The sequence below is a fragment of the Suncus etruscus genome, chromosome 2 (assembly GCF_024139225.1).
Source record: "Suncus etruscus isolate mSunEtr1 chromosome 2, mSunEtr1.pri.cur, whole genome shotgun sequence".
Taxonomy (NCBI): domain Eukaryota; kingdom Metazoa; phylum Chordata; class Mammalia; order Eulipotyphla; family Soricidae; genus Suncus; species Suncus etruscus.
In genome coordinates, this window is record NC_064849.1 from 2,950,645 (window position 1) to 2,975,847 (window position 25,203).

A 25,203-nucleotide genomic window follows, 5' to 3' on the forward strand; every position below is an offset into this window, starting at 1 on the left:
CGGCGGTCGCTCGGGGGCGGGCCCGGAAGCGGCCGTCGTTAGGAGGAGGACCCGGAAGCGGCGGTCGCTGGGAGGCCGGGACTGGCGGGGGGCGGGACCGGAAGCGGCGGTCGTCAGGAGGAGGACCCGGAAGCGGCGGTGTCCGGGAGGCGGGACCGGCGCGGCCGGCTGTTGCACGGAGCCGAACCGCAGGTCGCGGGCCGCGGGCCGGCCGCGGCGCAGCCCGAGTCGCGCGGCTCTCCTGCACGTCGCCCGGCCGCCATGGGCGCGCTGTTCCGCAGCGAGGCCATGTGCCTGGCGCAGCTGTTCCTGCAGTCGGGCACGGCCTACGAGTGCCTGAGCGCGCTGGGCGAGCGCGGTCTGGTGCAGTTCCGCGACGTGAGTGCCGGGGCTGGGCCGGGGCGAGGGGGGCCGGCCGGCCTTGCGGGGTGCTGCGGGGCCCTTCGGCGGGACGGCGGGACGGGCGCGGCGGATGACAGCTCCCGCGGCCGCTTCCGCCTGCCCGCCTGCCCCGGGGCGTGGCCCCTGATCCTGGCCCCGGCGCTCCTCGGGCCGCAGGGAAGGAAGATCGGGGCGCCCCCGGCACCGGGGGCCGGGACAGGACAGAACGGGGAGGCCCCAGCCCTGACAGCCTTCGCAGGCCCGCGAGCACTGCGAAAGGAGCCTCCCACGGGGAGGAAAGGGGCGGCGGGGTCCAGTCCCCCAGCACAGAGGCGCCCTTCAGGGAGGGGGAGCAGGAGTGGCTGCAGGGTGCGAGTGTCCATGTCCGAGTGTAAGTACGACGGCGAGGGTGAGTGGAAGTGGAAGAGTGGCCGGCCCGTCCAAGTGGGCGCTTTCTCGCCCTTCTGCCTTCCCTTGTCAAGTCCTCCTTCCTGGCACCCTGACCCTCCCTGGCCTTTCCCGGCCCCACAGCCGGCTGATCGTTCCCTTTAGTAACTTCTCAGCATCAGGATTACTGGAGTCCAGGCCCAGCACAGAGGCCCTGGCACACTTGCGAAGGGAAAGTTCACCTCTTTTGTCACCCTCTGCAGTGAAGGTTGACCCAGGGCCTCTCTGTGGGTGTCAGAGCAGAGCAGTACCTGACTTTGTGGCCCATTTCCAAGGGAAAACCTGCTGATTACATGAACCTGATAAGATGTGCTGCAGGGCTGGGGCTCAGTGGGCAGAACTACAGGTCTGGTTAATTCCCTGCACCCTGTGATCCCCCCCAAGCACCACTTGGGTGTGGACCAAGAAATTAATAACCACGCATTTGGGGGCTAGGGAGAAGGCTGGGAGGCAGGAGTTCTGATGCTTTGCAGTAGGAGCCTTGGGGATGGCCCTCAGCATCACAGGATGTGGCCAAATAGCAAAAATAAAATCCCCCAATCAGCCAGGGATTGAGATGCTTCCCTGAAAATAAGGCAGAGGGGCCTGAGTGACAGCACAGTGGGGGAGAGCGTTTGCCTTGCTTGTGGTTGACCCAGGTTCGATCCCCAGAATCCCATAGGGTCCCCTGAGCCTGCTAGGAGTGATTCCTAAGAGTAGAGCCAGTAGTAACCCCTGAAGTACTGTGGTTGAGGTCCCAAAACAAAAAAACAAAACAAAACAAAATCAGAAACATAGATTGAAAAGGTCTTATAGAGGGCCAGGCTCCTCTGCCAATCCCATTCCATCCCTGCCACCAAATAGGGTCCCCCAGCACCACCAGGAGTGAGCCCTGAGCGCTGGTGGATGTGGCTCAGAAACAAAAGCAGAAACAGAACCATACAAGAGACCATTTAGTACCAGGAGGGTGGCAGGTGGTGGCGAAGGTCGGAGTCCCATCAGGTTGTCGTGTTGCCACAGGAATTGGCTGTATCCGAAAGATCCTCCTGTTTGTAGAGCCCAGATGCCCTTCGTGTTCATAAGCATTTGACACCGGTGGGCCCCGGATGCAGACTCTGATCTCTTTGGAGCTGCTTTCCCGGCCTCAAGCTCCTGTCACCTTTCAGTGCCAGAAAGTGGTGCTGGGCCTCAGTCATCTGGAACCTGAAAGTGGCTCCTTTGGCTTACTTAGCCTAACTAGCAGCTGAGAGCGAGCGTAGACACAGCAATGTGGACATTGCAGTAGGTTTTCTTTGGGGGGGCCACACAACAGTACCACAGGGGTGCTGTGCAGGGCCTGGTTGTTCCTGGCTCTGTGCCAAGGGGTCATCTTTTTGTTTTGTCTTATTTTGGGGCCATACCTGGCTGTGCTTGGCGAGGGCCATAGGAGGTGCCAGGGATTCAAATCCATGTTGGGTGCATGCACGTACCTTATCTCCTGTACTGAGATTACAGTTCTCGTTTTTGTTTTTGTTTTTGGGCCACACTTGGCAGCACTCAGGGGTTATTCTTGGCTCTGCTCCCAGAAATCACTCTTGTGGGACCCGATGGGATGCCGGGAATCCAACCCTGGTCAGCTGTGTTCAAGGCAAATTGCCTCCCCACTGGTGCCTTTCTTGACAAATTTTTTCCCTATCTGTAATCTTCTCATTGGGATATTCTTCTCTTTGAGGTATTGCTAAGCTGAAGGCTAGTTTCAGACTTTGTGGCTATTAGTTTCCAGTCTGGTTTCTAGGAAAGCCTGTCATTTAATAATCTCGTTCAATAATTAGTTTATATGAGTATGCTCTCCCGCCTTTCCAGTGATCATTCATGTAAGAGTATTTTTTTTTTTTTTTTTTAGTTTTTGGGCCACACCCGGCATTGCTCAGGGGTTACTCCTGGCTGTCTGCTCAGAAATAGCTCCTGGCAGGCACAGGGGACCATATGGGACATCGGGATTCGAACCAACCACCTTTGTTTGGTCCTGGGTTGGCTGCTTGCAAGGCAAACACCGCTGTGCTATCTCTCCGGGCCCGTAAGAGTATTTTTTAAATTTTAGAAAATGTTGGGACCAGAGCAATAGCACAGCTGTAGGGCATTTGCCTTGCATGCGGATGACCCAGAACAGACCCAGGTTTGATCCCCGGCATCCCATATGGTCCCCTGAGCCCAGGAGCAATTTCTGAGTGCCCCAAACACTGCTGGGTGTGACCCTAAAACAAAAAATAAAATTAGAAAATATCAACCCTTTTTTAGTATCTTTTTTTTTTTTTCCAGCTTAACCAGAATGTAAGTTCTTTCCAAAGAAAGTTTGTTGGCGAGGTGAAGAGGTGTGAAGAACTGGAGCGTATATTAGGTAAGTTGATTTGATCACTTCATAATAGTCATTATTTTATTTGGTGGTGCTATTGCTGAGCCTTGAGCCTTCACCCTTGGCCTGGAAGAATTATTTTCACATAGACTTGTTCATGTTAGAAAAATCTGGAAATACTTCTGGGATATACCCTAGGAACACAAATGAATAATTAAAAAATCCCTTCTGCACACCTATATTCATTGCAGCACTCTTTACAATAGCCAGACTCCGGAAACAACCAAGATGCCGTTCAACAGATGAATGGCTAAAGAAACTGTGGTACATATACACAGTGGAATGTTATGCAGCCTGCAGGAGATAGGAAGTCGTGAAATTTTCCTATACGTGGATGTACATGGAATCTATTATGCTGAGTGAAATAAGTCAGAGGAAGAGATATAGACACAGAATAGTCTCACTCATCTATGGGTTTTAAAAAAAAATTAAAAACATTGGGGCCGGAGAGATAGCATGGAGGTAAGGCGTTTACCTTTCATGCAGAAGGTCAGTGGTTCAAATCCCGGCATCCCATAGGGTCCCCTGAGCCTGCCAGGAGTGATTTCTGAGCATAGAGCCCCTGAGCGCTGCCGGGTGTGACCCAAAAACCAAAAAAAAAAAAAAAAAAAAAAAAAAAAAAAAAAAAAACCAAAACATTATTGTAATAAGGCCCAGAGACAATAAAATAAAGGGCTGGAAGGACCGACTCACAGTTTGAAGCTCACCACAAAGTGAATGCTGTTAGGGAAATAACTACACTAACAACTAGCATGACAATGTTAGAGAATGAGCGAAGTGGAGTGCCTATCTCAAATGCAGGCAGGGCTGGGGGAGGAGAGGGCCATTGGTGGTGGGAATGTTGCACTGGTGAAGGGGGGTATTCTGTTTATGACTGAAACCTAACTACAATCATGCTTGTAATCATGGTGCTTAAATAAAGATTTAATTTTTGTTTTGTTTTGTTTTTGGGCCACACCGAGGTCCATCCTAGGCTAGCGCGTGCAAGGCAGATGCCTTACGCCCTGCGCTACCGCTCCGGCCTCAAGATTTAATATATTTTCAGAAATAAAGAAAGAAAAATCTGGAAATGATGGGCCAGAGAGATAGCACAGCGGTAGGGCGATTGCCTTGCATGTGGCTGACCCTGGAGGGACCTGGTTTGATTCCCGGCATCCCATATGCATATGGTCCCCCAGCCTGCCAGGGGCGATTTCTGAGTGCAGAACCAGGAGTCACCCCTGAGTCAATCAATCAATAAATATAAAAAGAAAAATCTGTAAATGAGGGGCCAGAGTGATAGCACAGCAGTAGGGCATTTGCCTTGCATGGTGCCGACCTGGGACAGACCTGGGTTTGATCCCTGGCATTTCATATGGTCCCCTGTGCCTGCCAGGAACAATTTCTGAGCCAGGAATAAGCCCCGAGAGCCTTCAGGTATGGCACAAAAACAAAGAGAGAGAAAAAAGGAGAGAAATAACTGAAAATGTGGGTACGCAAAGAGGAGAGATTCCTCCCATCCAGGGTAATCCCGATATCTGGGTTTACATTATTCTCATACTCTTCGCTGCTCATTTGTTCACAGCTGGTGTCCCCATTACTCTGTCACTGCTTTGTTTCTCCCCTGCAAGACTCAGTCTGGGGCCACTCCCCAGATCCTTTGGCCCTGGGACGGCCCCCTGGCCACACAGGTAGTACTTTTGAGACTGTGGGTTGGAACTCAGGTCTGGGTGTACCAAGGCCAGCACCCCAGCTGTGCACTGTTCCCCATCATGTTTCACAGTTGCCCAGTATTTTTATATATCATTTTTCAGCCCCACACCCAGTGATCCTCAGGGCTTACCCCTCCCGTTACACTGCCCTCAGGAATCACGTCTGGTAGTGCTCGGGGGTCCACATGGCACAACTGGTTTGTTCTCATGCAAGACAGGCACCCTCCCCTCCATTTTGTGCTATCATCGCTTTGGCCTTGTGTATTCCAATATAGTAACGTGCTGTAACTTACATAACCAGGCCCTGAGATCTAATGATTACTCGGAAACAGCATTTCCATGTCACTGAATCATCTGAAGTCTCATCACAGAATAGGAGAGATAGGAAATGGGGTCCAGATAGGTTGAAAACTTCTATTTTCTCAGCTTCTTTGGCAGAAGTGGTAGGTCTGTACTCTTCTTGACTTCAACCTTTCCAACTCAGTAGCGCCAAGGTTGCTTGCTGTCTTGGGAAGATTTATCTGGGAAATCTTGCACAACCTCACCTGAAATTATATTTTAAGCTTTCATGGACCGAGATAAGGGACCCCCCACCCCCCATTCTCCCTCGCTCCCCGACTGAGATAAGGGACCAGGGAATGTTTGCTGGCTTGGTTTTAGAAGCAGAAAAATCTGAGGATAAGGAGTGAGGGAGTGAGGGGGAGGAGTGACTTTAAAATGACTTCTAATAGCTGATTGTAGATTTAATTTGTTTTGTTTTTTCAGTCATACCCAGGAATGCTTAGGGACTACTGGCTCGGTGCCCAGAATTCATGCCCTGCAGTGCTCAGGAGACCATATTATGTGGGGCGTTGAACCTGGGCCTCCCACGTGCAAAGACTATACTCTAGCTGTTGCCTTGTTTCTCAGGCCTTTTATTGGGTCTTCTTTTGTTGTGTTTTTTTTTTTGTTTTGGGGCCACACCTGGCAGCTCTCAGATTACTTCTGACTGTGTGCTCAGAAATTGCTTCTGGCAGGCTTGGGGACCATATAGGATGCCTGGGATCAAACCTGGCTCTGTCTTGGGTTGGCCGTGTGCAAGGCAAATGCCCTACCACTGTTCTATTGCTCCAGCCCTTTACTGGCTCTTTTTTTGTTTTTGTTTTTGTTTTGGGTCACACCCAGCAGCTCTCAGAGGTTATTCCTGGCTCTACACTCAGAAATTGCTCCTGGCAGGCTCGGGGGGCCATATAGGATGCTGGGATTTGAACCACCGACATTCTGCATACAAGGCAAAAAAAAACCTCCATGCTATTTCTCCAGCCCCTCTTTACTGGATCTCTTTTTGGCTTATACCCAGCGATACTCAGGGGTTACTCCTGACTCTGCACTCGAGAATCACTCCTGACAGGCTCGGGGAACCCTATGGGATCCTGAGAATCAAACCCAGGTTGGCTGATGCCAGACAAGTGCCCTCCCCACTGTCCTATTGCGCCGTCCCCTGTTTTGATTTTTATGGAAAAAAGAGACTTTGTGGACTATAAATAGAAACTAAATAAGTCAAGTTAATTTCAACAGTTTTAGTTAGTAACCAGCGTCTAGTTATTAACTGAAATAGGGACTTAAATACTAGTTTTTGCTTCATTATAGGTCGCCCTCAGTGAGAACCTACATGCTTAGTGGGGTTCTTGAGAGTTGTTGCTTTTTCCTTTGGGTGCCAGTGCCGGGTAGGTCTGTGGGGTTGGTATTTGCCCTACCAAGGGCACCCCCTAGTGCTCTGCCAGGGTTTTAGCAGTGCAGGGAATTGGGGGAAATGTCAGGCACCTTTTTGCAGGGGAGGGTTCCCTTTCACATGGCTGGCAGCGCTGTGGTCAGCTGGACTCGGAGTGGGCCAGTTTCTAGAAACAGGGATGCTGCTTTCTGTTCCTGTGGCTGCACTAGGATCTCACAGGGCTGGTACGTGAGTCTGCTACAGTGAATCTGTGTCTCCCTGGTGTTTCTGCAGTGTACTTGGTGCAGGAGATTAACCGGGCGAATATTCGCCTCTCCGAGGGAGAGACCAGCCCTCTCGCACCACCTCTTAAGCAAGTTCTGGAAATGCAGGTAAGTCACTTCTGAAAAAATGGTTCAGGTTACTCGGGCTAGGTTCCTTTCCTTTCTTCCACCCTGATGTTTGGTGCTTCTCTGCCAACTTTTTCAGATCTGTGGCCTCCAAACCAGAGCGTGGATTTTAGGATTCACTATCCTTACCTAGTGGCTTCCCTGGGATCAGTTTTGTTTTGTTTTGGGGTCATACCCAGTGGTCCTCAGGCTCTGAGCTCGTGGCTTCTGGGGACAATATGGGCTGTGGGGAGCATTGGCTCCAGGCCAGATGATGTCAGTTTTTGTTTTTTGTTTTTGCTTTTTGTTTTGTTTTGTTTTTGGGTCACACCCGGCATCGTTCAGGGGTTACTCCTGGTTCTACGTTCAGAAATCACACTTGGGGCATCATATGGGATGCTGGGATTCGAACCACCGACCTTCTGCATGCAAGGCAAATGCCTTACCTCCATGCTATCTCTCCGGCCCCATTCTTTTTTTTTTTTTTTTTTTTTTTTTTGGTTTTGTTTTTTGGTTTTTGGGCCATACCCAGTGATGCTCAGGGGTTACTTCTGGCTATGCGCTCAGAAATTGCCCCTGGCTTGGACCATATGTGACACTGGGGGATCGAACCTCGGTTCGTCCTAGGTTAGCGCATGCAAGACAAATGCCCTATTGCCTGCAACACTGCTCCAGCCTCAGTTTAGTTTCCTTTTCTAACTAGTTCCGGCTGGTTGCAGCCCTGTCTTGGTGGGCAAACTCAGGGCAGAGTGCTCCTTGGAACCAATTGTTTTTCCTGTTGCTTCAGGAGCAACTACAGAAGCTTGAGGTGGAGCTGAGGGAAGTGACAAAGAATAAGGAGAAATTGAGAAAGAACTTGCTGGAGCTTATCGAGTACACACACATGCTGAGAGTGACCAAGACCTTGGTGAAGCGGAACGTGGAGGTAGGAGCCTGCCCTCTGGCCAGGACGAGGCTCATACCATTTCCCCATAATATTTGGGGCTTCAAACTTTGGTTTGGGGGCCACACTTGGCACTGTTCCAGTACCATTCCCAGCTGGGAGCTTGGGGGCCGCTCCTGGCAGTGCCTGGGGTACCACATGATGCTGAGAATTGAACCTGGACCTTCCCCATTAACAGATTGCTCAGCCCATTGGCTTCCCTCCCCGTCTGCTGGAAAGTGGCACATTTTGACCTTAGCAGGAGAACTTGAATTGGGTCATAGGACAAGAAAACCCTTTCCTTTTGCCTGGCTCTCGCAGTTAGAAAACTTTCTGATTAGAAATTACACTTATGGGCCGGAGAGATAGCATGGAGGTAAGGCGTTTGCCTTTCATGCAGAAGGTCATCGGTTCGAATCCTGGCGTCCCATATGGTCCCCCGTGCCTGCCAGGAGCAATTTCTGAGCATGGAGCCAGGAGTAACCCCTGAGCACTGCCGGGTGTGACCCAAAAACCATAAATAAAATAAATGTCAAAAAAAAAAAAAAAAAAAAAGAAATTACACTTATGGGGCCGGGCGGTGGCGCTAGAGGTAAGGTGCCTGCCTTGCCTGCGTTAGCCTAAGACGGACCCCTGGCGTACCATATGGTCCCCCAAGCCAGGAGTGACTTCTGAGCGCATAGCCAGGAGTAACCCCTGCGCGTCACCGGGTGTGGCCCAAAAACCCAAAAAAACAAAAAAAAAAGAAATTACACTTATTAGCAGCTGATAAAATCATTTTTTCTGTTCAGGAGCAAAATATCAAACCTTGATTTGTGCCAGTCTCCAATGTAGTTTTATTTTCCAAATTGTCAAGGAAGAGAAAAAGGATATGTAAGGCTGCAGGCAGCTAATGTGGTCTCTCTTATTTCAGCTGGGTTCAGAGGGAACCACTTCTCATTTGGACTCAGTTTCCCTTTGTACAGCGGAGACTGCTGACTATTACTGTTTTGAGCTGAGGTCATGGCGTATGTTAAGTTGTGCATTTGGGTAAATATCTCCAGTGGCTCACAGAGACCAGGAATATGCTGTTTGCAGCATTGTGTCCTGGCCTGAAGGCCTGATGGGGCCTGTGCACTCACACCCACACCTTTGACGTCCAGGAGCTTATTTGGAAATGAGACATGAGAAGTGTCAGTTTTTGTTTGCTTTTGGGACCATAATTGGCAGTGCTCAGGGGTTATGCCTAGCTCTGCTCAGGAATCACTCTTAACAGTGCTCAGGGGACTACGTGGGGTGCCAAGGATGGATCCAGATGAGCCACATGCCAGGCAAGCACCCTCACCACCATGTGATCACTCCGGGCCCTGATGTCAGTTTTGTGTTTTTTTTTTTTTTTTTTTTTTTGACCATACCCAGTGGCGCTCAGGGATTACTCCTGGCTCTGCGCTCAGAAATTGCTCCCGGCAGGCTTGGGGGACCATATGTGGTGCTGGGGATTGAACTTGGGTCTGTCCAGGGTAGGCCGTGTGCAAGGCAAATGCCCTTCTGCTGGGCTCCAGCCCCTTCTGAAGTCAGTTTTAATGCGATGCTGTACTTGGTTTTCTTGGTCTAGTTTGAACCCACCTATGAAGAGTTCCCTCCTATGGAGAGCGAGTCTTTGTTGGACTACAACTCCATGCAGAGGCTGGGAGCGAAACTGGGGTAGGTAACACTGGGGTACTTCTTACAGCCCTTCTGGCCGGGGTGGCACCGTCTGGGAATCCCAGTGAAGGAGCAGGAGGGGGGCGTTTGTTCAAGCCACACTGCCCACTGTATCTGTCAGGTTGGATCACTACGCTGTCTTGCATTTGATGGGCATGTGAGGCCATATCTTCTTTCTGTGATTGCTCAGAAGGAGGAGCATCATCACCATGTGAGATCCACTGGTGTCCTGAGATGAGCCTTCACTGAAGGGCCCTGTCCCACTTGGCCCAGTTGAAATATCAGAGCTGAAATATCAGGTTGATTCATGGCTCGAATTATTTTTTATTTTTTATTTTTGGTCACACTATGGTGGTGCTCAGGGGCTACTCTGTGTTCAGAAATCGCTCCTGGCAGGCATGGGGGACCATATGGGATGCCGGGGATCAATCCCGGGTCCATCCTGGATTGGTCACATGCAAGGCAAACTCCCTACCACTGTACTATCTTTTCGGCCCCATCATGGCTCAAATTCTAAGGACCTCAGCTGTGACTTTCCCATGAACTCATGGGGTCTCTTGATTTTCAGTTCATGCCCCTCTCTTCCTTCTGGGTGGGTTGGTGAGGCTCGAAGGCACTCAGGGATTACTCTTGGTGGGCTTGGGGCGTATGGGATGTCATGGATCCAACCCAAGTCATCCGTGTGCATGGCAAATGTCATCCACACTGTGCTGTCACTCCAGCCTGCACCTCCCTCGCCCCCCCCCCCCTACACCTGGCAGTGCTTAGGGGTTACTCCTGCCTCTGCACTCAGGAATTATGCCTGGTGGTAGTCAGGATACCATATGGGATTCTGGGGATTGAACCCACATTGGCCGCATGCAAGGCAAACTCCCTACCCACTGTGCTATCATCCCAGCTCGTCCCTCTCCTATCTGGTGGCACCCCGAGCCAGCTGGTCTGAGGCTCCAAACCCTTCCTGACAAGTTCAGGGCTACACTGTCACCTACCTGGAACTTTCCAGCAGTGAGGGAAGCAGTGAGGGAAGATCTGGAGCCACGGGTGTGCCCTTCTTGCTGAACTACCTCTTCTGCTCTGAAAGGATTTTTTTTGTTTGTTTGTTTTTTCAGGCCAAACCTATTTGATGCTCAGGGGTTACTCCTGGCTAAGCACTCAGAAATTGCCCCTGGCTTGGGGGGACCATATGGGACGCCAGGGGATCGAACCGCGGTCCTTCCTTGGCTAGTGCTTGCAAGGCAGACGCCTTACCTCTAGTGCCACCTCACCTGCCCCTTTAAATTTTTTTGTTTTTGTTTTTGTTTTGTTTTTCGGGCCACACCCATTTGATGCTCAGGGGTTACTCCTGACTAAGTACTCAGAAATTGCCCCAGCTTTGGGGGACCATATGGGACGCCGGGGGATCAAACTGTGGTCCTTCCTTGGCTAACGCTTGCAAGGCAGACACCTTACCTCTTGCGCCACCTTGCCAGCCCTGAAAGGATGTTTTAACAGATTTTACCCAACATTGTAAACCTGTGGCTGAGGATCTTTTAGGCCGTTTTTTTTTTCCCTCTCCTACTTTACTCTAAATGAGTCTTCGATGTCCCATTCCTCCACTTGGACACTGTGCCTTGGAATGTGTCTGGATTCTGTCCACTCTCTGCATTTCTGTCCACTGCAGCTTACCTTGACCCCCTACCCCCAGATTCATGTCCGGCGTCATTCCACAATGCAAAGTGGAAGCCTTTGAAAAGATGCTGTGGCGAGTCTGCAGAAGCTACACCATCCTGACCTATGCTGAGCTGGATGAACCCCTTGAGGACCCTGAAACGGTGAGGGAAGCAGAGGCGAAAGTGGGCGGAGTGGGGCCCCAGACCAGTTCCCGCGAGTATTGAACAGTGTGGGTGACTGAGAAACGAGTGTGGATCTCACCTCCTGGTATCTCTGCTCCTCCCAGGATGGTCTTTCTTAGTGGAGAGTCCAGCTCAGACTCACTCTGGGCTCAGCCTTGCATCGCTATTCTTTAGTTTGGGCCACTGTTCTGTCCTCCTGCCATTCCTGTGGTTTGGAAACTTAAAAATGGTTTCAGGGGCTGGAGCAAGAGTACAGTGGGGAGGGTGTTTGCTTTGCATGTGGCAGACTTGGTTCGATCCTCGGCATCCCATAGTGTCCCCAAGCACGACCAGGGGTCACCACTGAGTACTGTCAGGTGTGGCCCTAAAACAAAACAGGAAAATGGTTTCAGTACAGAAATGTCTATTTTGGAGTGTTTTTTCACAATTCTGTTTAGGTCAGGGGGTCCTTCGAATGGCGGTCACGTAGCACTGTGCAATGTGTCTGTCCGGGCCCTGGTTCAGTTTGTCCTTGTGATGTTTCCATCTGTTGCAGTCTCTTGGGAGATCAGACCTTCAGGGATGTGCTTTGGACCTGTGAGAATCCCATCAACTCCCAACACTTTTTGACTCCCTTTCAGTCAGCGAGTGGCATTCTGCAGCTGTACTTATTCATTTGCACGCTCAAACTTTCGATGTGGCCAGTTGGAGCTGATGAAACTGAATTTTGTGTCCTTTTTGAGAGCTTCGTTGTATGCTTGCCTAACAGGGTGTCTCTGTCACCAGCTGCATAATCAGCTGTCCCTCTTAGCCATTGCTCTTTCTGGAGACTGTGGTGTCCCTGTCTGTGTGCCTGGCCTGTTCGGTAGCTCTCAGATACTCCTAGTGTGACCCCACGACCATTCTCTGTCCTGAGATGGAAGACGTTGGCCTGCAGGACAGTAGCCAGATGGAAGAGGACGTCAGCAGAGTGATAGTCGAGTTGAGCAGGCAGTGTGGCCTTGCTCTGCCCCAGCTGCAGCCCACCAGGGGTCTGAGATCTTGTCCCAGGCGCGGTCTGAGGGCTGTGGCTCACTGGTCGATGCGTAAGAATCTGTGAGGCGATGAGGAGAGCAGTTTAGCGGCAGGGAACTCATGGCAACGGGCTCTGCAGAGAATGACCAAGCTTGTCCAGCAGATGCAGTGAGCCAAAGAGAGGAACCGTGACTGGGTGGGCGCTGCCTGAGGTTTGGCCCCGAGTCACAGACCCACATGGACCAACCCCCACTTCTCCCTTGCCACAGGGAGAGGTCACCAAGAAGTGCGTGTTCCTCGTGTCCTTCTGGGGAGAGCAGCTCGGCCACAAGGTCAAGAAGATCTGTGACTGGTGAGGGGCAGGAAGGGGTGTGCGGGGCTGCTGTTTCCTCACGTGATTTCATGCCTGTGAGATCCTGGTTTGGGGGGGTTGGTTTTGATTTTGGGGTTTTCGGGGGTCCCCAATGCCAGGACTCGGGGTACTCCTGGCTCTGTCCCTGCGGCTGCTTCTGAGGATTCCAAGTACCTAGTCCTGCCTGGGACCCCGCCTCCCTCCCGTAGGGCCCATCCTCCCCTTTGAACTCTCCTGCCTCTGTTCCTTTTTCATCTCGCCAGTGTAAAGAGAGGTGTTCCTGGTGCACGTGTGCTGGGGTTCCCCGTTTGCATTGATTCGGGTGCGTGGCGTGAGACCGGGCTCTAGTGTCCACAGAGGCAAGCTCCCCACTTCTGTCTTGCAGCTACCACTGCCATGTCTACCCATACCCCAACACTGTGGAGGAGAGGCGGGAGATTCAGGAGGGGCTCAGCACCCGCATTCAGGACCTCTACACCGTGAGTGGACGCCGACAGTCTCCACGGGTTGGCAAGTTGGGGAACCATGTTGCCTGGTCACCGTCAGAGTGAGGCAGGAACCACAGGCCGCTGCTTCCTTAGTGGCCCCCGACTCAGGCTTCCAACTGTGGGTACGGCCCTGACTCACTTCTGGGGAGACATTTGGCTGAAAGAAGGATGCACCCTGGGAGTTGGTGGCGTGGAGGTTGACAGGATCCCTTTGTGGGTGTGACTCAGTGGTGAGGCCCCAGCCAGGCTATCCTGCGGCCTGTGACCCATTCCCATGCCCATCTAGCCAGGCTGAGCCCCGATTGTGGGGAGGCTGTGGGAGAGTGGGGGGACAGTGTCCCGCCCGCAGAGGTGGGGCTGGGCAGCCCCTGAGCCCGTCTGCCCCTCCAGGTGCTTTACAAGACCGAGGACTACCTGCGGCAGGTGCTGAGCAAGGCGGCCGAGTCGGTGTACGGGCACGTGGTGCAGGTGAGGAAGATGAAGGCCATCTACCACATGCTCAACATGTGCAGCTTCGACGTCACCAACAAGTGCCTCATCGCCGAAGTGTGGTGCCCCGAGGCCGACCTGCCCTCCCTGCGTCAGGCACTGGAGGATGGCTCGGTGAGCACGGGGGATCAGGTGCGAGTCTTCGGGGTCACGGTTGGCGCTGAGGGTGCAGCCCAGAGCCCAGCACTCGCCTAGCCCAGGCGAGGCCCTGGTGTTGCACCAAGTGGTGCAAACGGGTTCAGATGGCACCTCCAGGGAAAAGGGAAGCAAAAGCGGCTCCTCCCGCCTCACTGGCCAGTGTCCCTGCCAAGATAGCCACTGTCATGCTTCTGTCATGTCATCTTTGGGGGGGTGGCTCTGAGGTCTATTCCCGTCATTCATATTCCCGTCATTCATGCTGTGTCCTTTCCCTCGCCTGGAGGTGCCTCATTCTCCCATCACCCCTGCTGTCCTAGAGCCCTCCACTGGTGCCTGTCACCACACCCCCCCCCCCCCCACACACACACACTAGAGCCTCTCACAGCCCCAGGATACTCATGTTCTGTCTTTCACTGGGAAAGAGAGAGAGCGGTGCTACCATCCCATCCTTTATGAACACGATCCCCACCAAGGAGACTCCTCCGACACTGATCCGCACCAACAAATTCACGGAGGGCTTCCAGAACATTGTGGATGCCTACGGCGTTGGGAGCTACCGCGAGGTGAACCCAGGTCGGGACTCTGACTTCACGGGCCTCTGTGGCATGGCATGCGTGCTTGTCATCCATGGAGGATGACAGAGGTGGGCGGCGACCTGTCTCTGCAGTCTCCTCAGCTCCTCTGCACCCCATGTCCATGTGTTCTCGGGGGTGCCCTGCGCGGGTCGCGAGGTTTTCCTGCCTCTGTGCAGAAACCAACCAGCCCCTGGTTCTCCCCGCAGCTCTCTTCAGCATCATCACCTTCCCCTTCCTGTTCGCCGTCATGTTTGGGGACTGTGGACACGGCTTCGTGATGTTCCTCTTTGCCCTCCTGCTGGTGTTGAATGAAAAGCATCCCTGGCTGAATCAGTCACAAGAGGTAATCATACCCACACAGGCCGCTAGTGGGAAGGAAGGTGACAGAAGTCGGTTCTCCTGTGTGCGGGCTGCCCCCTGGGGGTCTCCAGTTGGTCATTCTTGGCCTGGAGTCCTGAACCTGCTCCCTACACAGGAGAGTCGCTCAAATGGGGCTCAGAACAAGCTGGGGCAGGTGCAAGGCATGCCTCACTCACTCATTTTGGGGTCTCCTTGGCCCTTTAAATGTGGCCTCTGACCGTCTCCACTCCTCCCAGCCTGAGGTGTAAGAAGTATGGGTCTAACCGCCCAGGTTACGGGTATTGGGAGGTGACCTGGTGGGTCCCCATGTGCAGGCAGCCCTGGCCCCCGGGTGACAGGTGGATCCGAGAACCCTCCCCGCCCCAGCCCAGCTAGCTCACCTCCCTTGCTTTTCACAGATCATGCGCATGCTTTTCAATGGTCGATACATCCTCTTGCTGATGGGCTTGTTCTCAGTGTACACAGGCCTCATCTACAACGACTGTTTCTCTAAGTCGCTCAACCTCTTCGGCTCAGGTTGGAACGTGTCAGCCATGTACAGTTCCAGCCACGCCCCGGCGATGCGGAAGACGATGGTGCTGTGGAAGTAAGTGCCCCTGCCGGCCTACGCCCGCCCGCCCGATGCCCATCTGAGCCCCGAGCCCTGAGTCCTGTCCCTCTGCTTGGTTACAGCAACAGCGTGGTCAAGCACAGCAAACTCTTGCAGCTGGACCCGAATATTCCTGGGGTATTCCAGGGCCCCTATCCTTTCGGGATCGATCCTGTGAGTGTGTTCCCCTCCTCCCGTTCTCCCTGCAGCCCCCCCCCCCCAATAGTTGTTCCTTACTGTGTGCTGGGGTGGGGTGGGATGGGGTTCTCCAGCATGGCATGATGGTGGCTCCCTGGCTGTGGGTTCCTAGTTGACTTGGGGGTACTGAGGTTCCGGTGTGAGAAGGTGCCTGCATGTGTGAGGTCCCTGGTATTGCCGCTCTGAGCGCTAGTTGAGCTGAACCGTGAATAGACCTTTAAGTCATCAGCTTCCCCAACACGTTTCTGAGCACAGGCTCTGGGAAGGGAACTGGTTTTTTGATGTGTGTTTAGTTTGGGAGGGATCAAAATTTTGTCCTGATTTTGTCTTCTTTCAATAGTTCAATACATCTCTAGGGCTCAAAAAGCAATCCAGAAACACTTTCTACGAAAGGAAGAAAGCAATAGCTTCCTTCTGCCCCGTCCTTCTCTTGGACCCCTCTGCTGCCCTGTGGTTCTGCTCGCCTTCTGAGTTTTTTGATGGAAACACAGATAAGCACAGATGTGTGTTCTTATTCCCACGTTGGTCCCCAAAGTAGGTCTGCCCCCAGTTTTTTATTTATTTTTTGGTTTTTGGGCCCCACCTGGTGGCTCTCAGGGGTTTACTCCTGGCTCTGCACTCCTGGCAGGCTCAGGGACCATATGGAAAGCCGAGGATTGAACTGAGATCCTCCTGGGTAAACCCTGTTCAAGGAAAATGCCCTACCATTCTGTTACAACTCTGGCCCCTTTATTTTTTATTAAATAGTTTATTTTGAGGGGGCTAGAGAGATAGCATGGAGGTAAGACATTTGCCTTGCATGCAGAAGGTCAGTGGTTCGAATCCTGGCATTTCATATGGTCTCCCAAGCCTGTTGGGAGCGATTTCTGAGCGTAGAGCCAGGAGTAACCCCTGAGCGCTGCCGGGTGTGACCCAAAAATAAAAAAAAAATTTTTTTTATTTTGGAGGGCCACACCCAGCAATGCTCCAGGGTTACTGCACTCAAGAATCACTCTTGGTGGGCTCATAGGTTTGAATCTGGGTCAGCCCTGTGCAAGGCAAACACCTTCCCCAAAGACTATGGCTCCAGCCCATATCCCTGTCATTTAGATCTTCTGCAATGTGTGATGTCTTGGATCCCAGCCCTCAACACCCCATCTCAGTCTCATTGTGCCTTGACACCGAGCAACTCTTTCTGCCCGGGGTCACTTTGCCCACTCCTACTTGAAGAGGACCTAGCTCTTTCCTTGCTCCACAGCATGGAAGACGCTCTTTCGGTGGCCAGGCCCTGGGTAAGACAGAATGCCAGTGGCCAGACTGTGGTCCTGGGCTTGGCTCCAGCACAACTCAGCCAACACTGCTGTTCCCCTTCACCCATCCAGTTCAGCGGATGTTATTGTAAAACCCACATGCCCTAGAGCGGTGATGGCTAACCTTTTTGAGCCATAGTGCCCAAACCGCTGCACAATGCCAGGTCCTCCCAATGGCCAGTCTGGCCCTGTTGCCAGGTGAGCTGCAAAGCAGACACTGGCACACTTGCCTCCCGCCGCGCCACATTTCTTAATTGCGGGCCTTCGCGTGCCACTGCTGGCATGTGTGCCATAGGTTCGCCATCAAGGTCCTAGAGTGTGGGCATGTGTATGTGAGATTCTGACGAAGCTGCCTAGTTGGCTGCCCGCCCCCCGGTGTCCCCTCCTGTGCCCCCAGATCTCTGCCTTCCTGAACTTGAAGTTACTCTGTCTCTGTTTCTTCTTTCACTGCCACTTCTTGGGCCTTTCCGTGTCTTTGAGCTCATTTGCCTGGGCTTTCCTCTTCAGCGTGGATTTATTCCAAGAAGCTCATTGGTAGAGTTAGGTCACAGCATCGAAGGAAGAAGCCAAGTGTTCTGTCACTGCCTTTAAATGTGTGACTGAGGGGCTGAAGCAGTGGCCTGGCGGTAGGGCGTTTGCCTTGCGTGCGGCTGACCTAGGACATACCAGTTTGATTCCTCCGGTGTTCCATATGGTCCCCCAAGCCAGGAGCAATTTCTGAGTGCAGAGCCAGGAGTAACCCCTGAGCATTACCGGGTGTGGCCCAAAAACAAAAAACAGACAGACAAAAAAAATGTGTGACTGGTCTTTGATCCAAAGCTGAAACTGAAATTGGACGTAGCCGACAGGTCCCAGAAACGCTTCAATCCTGTGGTCCCTTGAGAGTCCTCTGGTAGATGATGTGGGCAGCTGGACAATAGTGCAGTTGTGCTGCTTTGAAACCGTGTCATTGTGTTCAAAGCCTCGAAAGAGTCTAGACAGTGTTCAGACATCAAACACTTTCATGGATTTCCTTCTTTGCATAATTTTTACCGACATAAAATTTAGGTTGTGTGTGTTCTAGAACATTTTTGTTCAATCCATTTTTGTAATAGTCAAAAAATAAACTTAAAAATTGTGTGACTGGCTCCTCTCAAGTCCTCCTGCTGCCCATCTGGGCACAGAAAGAAATCATGGCTTTTTATTTTTCTTTTGGGGCCAATCCTGCAGGGCTCAGGCGGGACCTATGGGATGCCAGAGATGGAACCTGGCTGGCATGTGGAAGGCAAGCATCCTATGCTGTGTTAGATCATTCTGTCCTCAATGATTAACCCTTTTGTTCTCTTTCGTCTTTAGATTTGGAACTTGGCCACAAACCGCCTCACTTTTCTGAACTCTTTCAAAATGAAAATGTCTGTGATTTTAGGAATTTCTCACATGACTTTTGGAGTTGTTCTCAGCATATTTAACCACTTGTAAGTACAGACCATTTTTAGCAATATTCACAACCTATTTGGGTGGGTTTTTGTTTGTTTGTTTGTTTGTTTGTTTGGGAGGGCCACATCTGGCAGTGCTTGGGTTATTCCTGGCTCTGTACTCAGGAATTGCTCCTGACAGTGCTCCGGGGACCCTATAGGATGCTGGAGATCCAACCTGGCAAGGCAAGCACCCTCACAGCCTTATATTGCTCTGGCCCAGTTATCTGGGTAGTTCATAAGCTTTGCATTTTGAGGGTTGACCTCCTGGAATAGGGCAGCCCAGCCAGTAATATGCTGTCCTGTGGCCCGCCTTCCTGGGTGGGATGGGCAGTTTTGGGGATCCCTGTAGATGCTTCTGGGCCCATAGTCCCTTGGGATGTCAGTTCTGAGCAGAAAGACGTTCTTGGCCTCGGTTGGCTGGTGAACTCGATGTGTCCCAGAAGTGACGTCTTTTTCAAGTGGAGCATGTTGAGTTTCTTAGAACCGGGGTGTCAGGAGTGTGTCTGTTGCAGGTGCAAGGTCTGGGTGTAAGGCTGCCTTGTTATCTCCGAGCCGCGTCTGCCCAGGCTCCCCTGCTTCTCTCCCCAGACACTTTGGGAAGAAGTTCAACGTCTACCTGGTGTCCATCCCGGAGCTGCTCTTCATGCTCTGCATCTTTGGGTACCTCATATTCATGATCATCTACAAGTGGCTGGTTTACTCGGCCAGGACGTCCCAGGAGGCCCCCAGCATCCTCATCGAGTTCATCAACATGTTCCTCTTCCCGGCTGCCAAGACCAGCAACCTTTACCAGGGCCAGGTGAGGCCCCAGGAGCTGGAGCTGGGGGCGAAGCCGCCCCTGGGCTCAGGCACATGACTGGGGCTCCCGCTTCCTCCCGCAGGAGTATGTGCAGAGGCTGCTGCTGGCCACCGCCCTGCTCTCTGTGCCAGTTCTCTTCCTGGGAAAGCCTGCCTTCCTGTGGTGGCTGCACAACGGCCGAGTCTGCTTTGGGGTCCGCCGGGTGAGTGGGGAGGGTGGGACGGGGTGGGGAGGGGAGGGAGGCTGAGCAAGTCTCTGCCTCCATTTCTCTGGAGGGGAGAACTGGCCCCTGTGGCAGGCGTCCCAGCCGTGTTTGCCAGACTCCCTCCTGAGCTGGGAGCACTTTCTCATCCCAAAGGGCCGAGTCCTGGGCTTGCTCTGCTGTGACCCTGTGATGTTCTGTTGTCAGAGTGGCTACACACTGGTGCGGAAGGACAGCGAGGAAGAGATGTCTTTGCTGGGGAGCCACGAGGTCAACGAAGGACGGGTCCAGGTGGAAGAGGCGTCTGAAGAAGTAAGTTTCCCCATTTTGATGGCCACCTCTCCGGTGAAAAAGCAGGAGGATGTTCTGTGTCAGAGGCTGGGAGGGGCGTGCACACGCATCAGATGGTGCTCAGGTTTCAAACCAGGGTTGACAAGATGCAAAAAGCCTCACTCCTGTGTTGTCCCCCTTTTCACCCCCGCAACAATGCTTTAGAAGCAGCTGCCATTCGCTGGGGCTGCCTGTGTCTCTGGGCCATGCAGTGCGACAGGAGGGCGGCCCTATCAGGGTCTTACAAAGGCATCCCAGCCCCAGTGCTCAGGTCACAGACCAGAAACTTTTGTGGCTTTAAAGTGCCACCGGGCCCGGAGAGATAGCACAGTGTTATTTGCCTTGCAAGCAGCCGATCCAGGACCTAAGGTGGTTGGTTCGAATCCCGGTGTCCCATATGGTCCCCCGTGCCTGCCAGGAGCTATTTCTGAGCAGCCAGCCAGGAGTAACCCCTGAGGACCGCCGGGTGGGGCCCAAAAAACAAAATAAAACAAAATATAAAAATAAAGTGCCACCAACATGGTTCTTATCCCAGAGAGTTTCAGTCACATGAGAGCTCAGTTTTGAGCTTTGGAGGAATGTCCATGTGTTTTGCAAAGAGGCTGGACCAGTTGACCTTTCCTAGCAGTGAGTGGTTGAGGGTCCCTCCTCTCCCTTCTCGTTCTGCTGTACTCTGGTCTGTGTGGTGTTGGGTGATACTGCATTGTTCCTTGAATTTAACCTCCCTGATGTTGAATGACAGGGAACATTTTTGCATGTGTTCAGTCCTGAACAACTTTGTAGGTATATATTTCCTAGTGCAGTGGTCGACAACTGTTTTTATCAACTGAGCCAAATCTCGCCAAAACCATGATTGAAATTTATTTTGAGAGCCACACAGGGCGTGCACTGACAGAGGCTAGGAGCAGAGTCCTGATTCCTGGAGTGGCCGCCCGGCACACAGAAGAGCCAAATTAAAAGTGTAAAGAGGGGCCCGGGGAGATAGCAGAGGTGTTTGCCTTGCAAGCAGCCGATCCAGGACCTAAGGTGGTTGGTTCGAATCCCGGTGTCCCATATGGTCCCCTGTGCCTGCCAGGAGCTATTTCTGAGCAGACAGCCAGGAGTAACCCCTGAGCAACACCAGGTGTGGCCCAAAAACCAAAAAAAAAAAAAAAAAAAAAAAGTGTAAAGAGGGGGCCAGGGAGATAGCACAGCGGCGTTTGCCTTGCAAGCAGCCTATCTAGAACCTAAGGTAGTTGGTTCAAATCCCGGCATCCCATATGGTCCCCTGTGCCTGCCAGGAGCTATTTCTGAGCAGATAGCCAGGAGTAACCCCTGAGCACCGCTGGATGTGGCACAAAAACAAAAACAAAAACAAAAAAAAGTGTTGCCGACCACTGTCCTAGTGATTCAATTCAAGGCTTATTAAAAAGAGAGTCACTCTGTACCTAAAATATTACTGTAAAAGACTTGTAATCCACTTTGGTAAAAATAAAAATTTAAAAAGAGAGAAAAAGAAAAAAAAAGGAAAGAGGCCTAGATCACCCTGGCATTTTCTTTTTTTGGCGGGGAGGGGGACTGTTGTGTCTGTGGTCAAGCTAGGCCAGTGACTGTCTGGATCCCGAACTGTCAGTCTCAGGACTCCCCTCCCATGAGATCTGGCCGCCTTTTCTCTGCCTGTGGGTCCTGCATTTCTGGCGCCAGAGCTGCAGCAAGCTTAGCTTGTAGCCTTGTTTTTCAGTGGGGCCCCAGTGAGTCCTTGTGAGTGGGGCGTCCGGCCCTGCTGACCCGGCAGCTCCTTGGCTCCTTCCAGCTGGGCTTGGTGGTCAGGAACATTCTAGCAGGGTCCGACTAGTGCTCTCTGCTGCCTTGTCCTGTGCTGTAGTGACCTGGAGGTCGGGTGGCTGGCTCAGGCTCAGATGGAGCTGCGGGAACTGAGACTTCAAAAGCTGGTCCAGCCCCGGTGTGGTGGGGTCCCGCAGCCTGGGGCTTATCATCGCTGGTAGGAGTGTCAGGGCTGTGCTCTTGTCGCTTCCAGTTCAACTTTGGGGACATCCTCATGAACCAGGTCATCCACTCCATTGAGTACTGCCTAGGCTGCATCTCCAACACCGCGTCCTACCTGCGGCTCTGGGCGCTCAGCCTAGCCCATGCACGTAAGTCCCTGTGCCCCACACCCTGTGCTTCCAGTCCCATGGGAGCTGCACTGTCCCTGGCTGGGACCTCACTGCCTAGTCATGACCTCTGCCTCTGTGGGGACACGCAGTTCCAAAATCGGTCAGGGAAACCTCTGGTGTGAACTCTCCACCAGGCCCCTCCTGCTTTTCCAGGCGGGACCATCAGTGACATCCACCCAGTCCTGGGACTGTGTCCATGAGCAGCTTTTATTCTGGCCAGGCCCCCACAGTCCTGATGCTGTCCAGGGCTTCCATTCTGGGGCTCCCCTCAGATGTCAGGGCCATGAACCCTCCCTGTAGGTGGCCAATGAGCGGCCCAGCCCCTCTCAGGATGGGGGGGGGGCGCCTTTGGTGCCTAGCCCTGGTACTGTGCTAGCATAGAGAAAGTCCGAGTCCAGGGAGCTGCAGGGGTGCTCAAATGCTTCTCGAACATGAGTCATTGTCCCTCGTCTGTCTGCTCCACCTCTGGGGCATGGGGTCTCCCATGGGGTCACCCCGTGAGGTGAGGAGGGAAGCAGCACCTCTGCTGGGTCAGCCCCACCGTGACTGTCCTGCAGAGCTCTCCGATGTGCTGTGGGCCATGTTGATGCGCGTGGGGCTCCGCGTGGGCACTACCTATGGGGTGCTGCTGCTGCTCCCTGTCATTGCGGTCTTTGCCGTGCTGACCATCTTCATCCTGCTCGTTATGGAGGGTCTCTCTGCCTTTCTTCATGCCATCCGCCTCCACTGGTGAGTGGGTCCCCCCAAACCTCTGCAGAACTGCTCTGGGAAATAGCCCTGGTCCAGAGACCTTGCGTAAGGCTAGGCAGGCACTTCCTTTCTCAGTGTTGCTGTCCTGCACTTAGCTTCAGCCCTGACACTATTGATTGTTGGTGGAATTGGTTATCACTGGGGCAGGAAAGAGGAATTTGTATCACCACAGAATTAAGCAAATTCGTTTCCAAGGTGTAGAGATACATACATGTGTGTGTGTAAATATATATGTGTATATGTATATGTGTATATATATATATATATATAATGTAGAAAGACAGACACACAGGGTATGTGTGTAGGGTCTTTGGGGTTTGTTTCTATTTATTTATTTATTTATTTATTTGGGGCTGGGAAGGTGGCGCTAGAGGTAAGGTGTCTGCCTTGCAAGCGCTAGCGTAGGACGGACCGCGGTTCGATCCCCTGGTGTCCCATATGGTCCCCCCAAGCCAGGAGCGATTTCTGAGCTCATAGCCAGGAGTAGCCCCTGAGCGTCAAACGGGTATGGCCCCAAAATCAAAAAACAAAATTAAAAATATTTATTTATTTATTTATTTATTTATTTATTTATTTATTTATTTTTGGGACCACACCTGCCACTGCTCTGTTCACATCTTGAACTCTGCACTCAGAACCATATGGGATGCTGGGGATCACACCCAAGGTGTGCTATCACTGTGACCCGATTTTTATTTTGTTTGCTTTGGATAATTTTGGCTCTGCTGTGCAGTCAACACTGTGGTGCAGGGATCAATCGTGTATTGTGGTGGTGGTGGTGGTGGTGGTGGTGTGTGTGTGTGTGTGTGTGTGTGTGTTCATTAATTTAGCAGCAGATTCTGTTGTTTTTAGAAATGTAAGAACTGTTATTCACAATCTTCCACTAATACCTGGATTTTCCTCCCCCAGGGTAGAATTTCAGAACAAATTTTATGTTGGCGCAGGCACCAAATTTCTTCCTTTCTCGTTCCGTCTGCTTTCATCAAAGTTCAGTAATGACGACTTGGCGTGAGCATTCTGCCTGATTTCTGGAGAATTATCATGTTAGAGAATTTCACTGACATCAAATTTCTGATAGGAAAGTTTTTTCTGGTTGATTGCCTTATGATGTTGCCAAAAAAGTCTGTCTATTATACCTCTTCTGCATATGTTAACTATTTTGTACAACTTATTGATTGGTTTTAGATATATAAATTTTGGTTTTTATGACAAGAAAATAGAAATTAATGCCAAATTACATTCAAGTGACTCTTAAGGTAGAGGCTGGAGGAGATGAGCCACACTTGACAGGCCAATTGCAAAGGTTTTAGATCCTTGAGTCCTTTTTCCCTGATTAAAAATAGTGGGTAGGGCGTTTGCCTTGCATGCGGACAACTGAAGTTCGATCCCCAGCATCCTACATGGTCCCCAGAGTTATCCAGGAGTAATTTCTTTTTTTTTTTTTGGTTTTTGGGCCACACCCGTTTGATGCTCAGGGGTTACTCCTGGCTATGTGCTCAGAAATCGCCCCTGGCTTGGGGGGACCATATGGGACGCCGGGGGATCGAACCGCGGTCCTTCCTTGGCTAGCGCTTGCAAGGCAGACACCTTACCTCCAGCGCCACCTACCCGGCCCCTCAGGAGTAATTTCTAAGCGCAAAGCCAGGAGTAACCCCTGGGCGCCACTGGGTGTGGACCCCAAAACAAAACAAAATAAAACAAAACAAAAACACAAGAGGGGTTAGAGCCATAGCATAGTGGGGAAGGTGTTTGCCTTGCACATGACTAACCTGAGTTCAATCCCTGGCATCCCATATGGTCCCCGAGCCTGCCAGAAATGATTCCTGAATGCAGAACCAGGAGAAACTCCTGAGCATTGCTGGGCTGACACCTCCCTAATGAAAAACAAAAGCAGTAAACATAACAGTTCTGTCATTCTGTTAGAAAGTGTTTCCAAGAGGGGCCTGAGAGATAGCATAGTGGGAGGGCTTTTGCCTTGCACGGAGCCAACCAAGGACGGATGGTGGATGATGGTTTGAATCGAGGCATTCCATATGATCCCCCGAGCCTGCCAGGAATGATTTCTGAGTGCAGAGCCAGGAGTGATCCGTGAGCCACTGGGTGTGACCCAAAAATCAAAAAAGGAAAAAAAAAAAAAAAGAGAAAATGTTTCCAACAGCTGAGGGTTAGTGCTTTATAAAAGGTCAATAATGCATGCATGCTTTCTTTCTGTTTTTGTTTTTAGGTCAGGGGTTACTCATGGCTCTACGTTAAGAAATCACTTCTGGCAGGCAGGCTTGGGGGGCGGGATGCCGGGATTCAAACCACCATCCTTCTGAATGCAAGGCAAATGCCTTACCTTCATGCTATCTCTCCAGCCCAGGCTTTCTTTTTTTAATTAAAAATAATAATCCTGGGGCCAGAGCAGTAGCACAAGCCGTAAGGCATCTGCCTTGCACATGCTAGCCTAGGACAGACAGAGGTTTTATCCCCCAGCGTCCCATATGGTCCCCCAAGCCAGGAGCAACTTCTGAGCGCTTAGCCAGGAGTAACCTGAGTGTCAAGGGTGTGGCCCAGAAACCAAAAAAAAAAAAAAATGTTACCTAGAGTTACAAGTGGGGGAGGTTTCTTGTTGGGATAATTGGTGAAATGG

At 51.9% G+C, this 25,203-nt stretch overlaps 1 protein-coding gene across 1 annotated transcript; it reads left to right on the forward strand.

Annotated features, from left to right (window-relative positions):
• The first annotated feature begins 172 nt into the window (after positions 1-172).
• Positions 173-23,907, forward strand: ATP6V0A2 (ATPase H+ transporting V0 subunit a2). The gene is made up of 20 exons (XM_049769205.1): positions 173-378; positions 3,106-3,184; positions 6,875-6,972; positions 7,757-7,894; positions 9,486-9,574; positions 11,259-11,385; positions 12,669-12,751; positions 13,137-13,230; positions 13,630-13,842; positions 14,289-14,439; positions 14,648-14,784; positions 15,200-15,387; positions 15,474-15,564; positions 18,213-18,331; positions 18,923-19,133; positions 19,216-19,335; positions 19,543-19,647; positions 21,683-21,800; positions 22,379-22,550; positions 23,481-23,907. Exons 1-20 carry the CDS (start codon positions 262-264, stop codon positions 23,581-23,583), a joined length of 2,553 nt encoding a protein of 850 aa, XP_049625162.1. The 5' UTR covers positions 173-261; the 3' UTR covers positions 23,584-23,907.
• Positions 23,908-25,203: the final 1,296 nt, after the last annotated feature.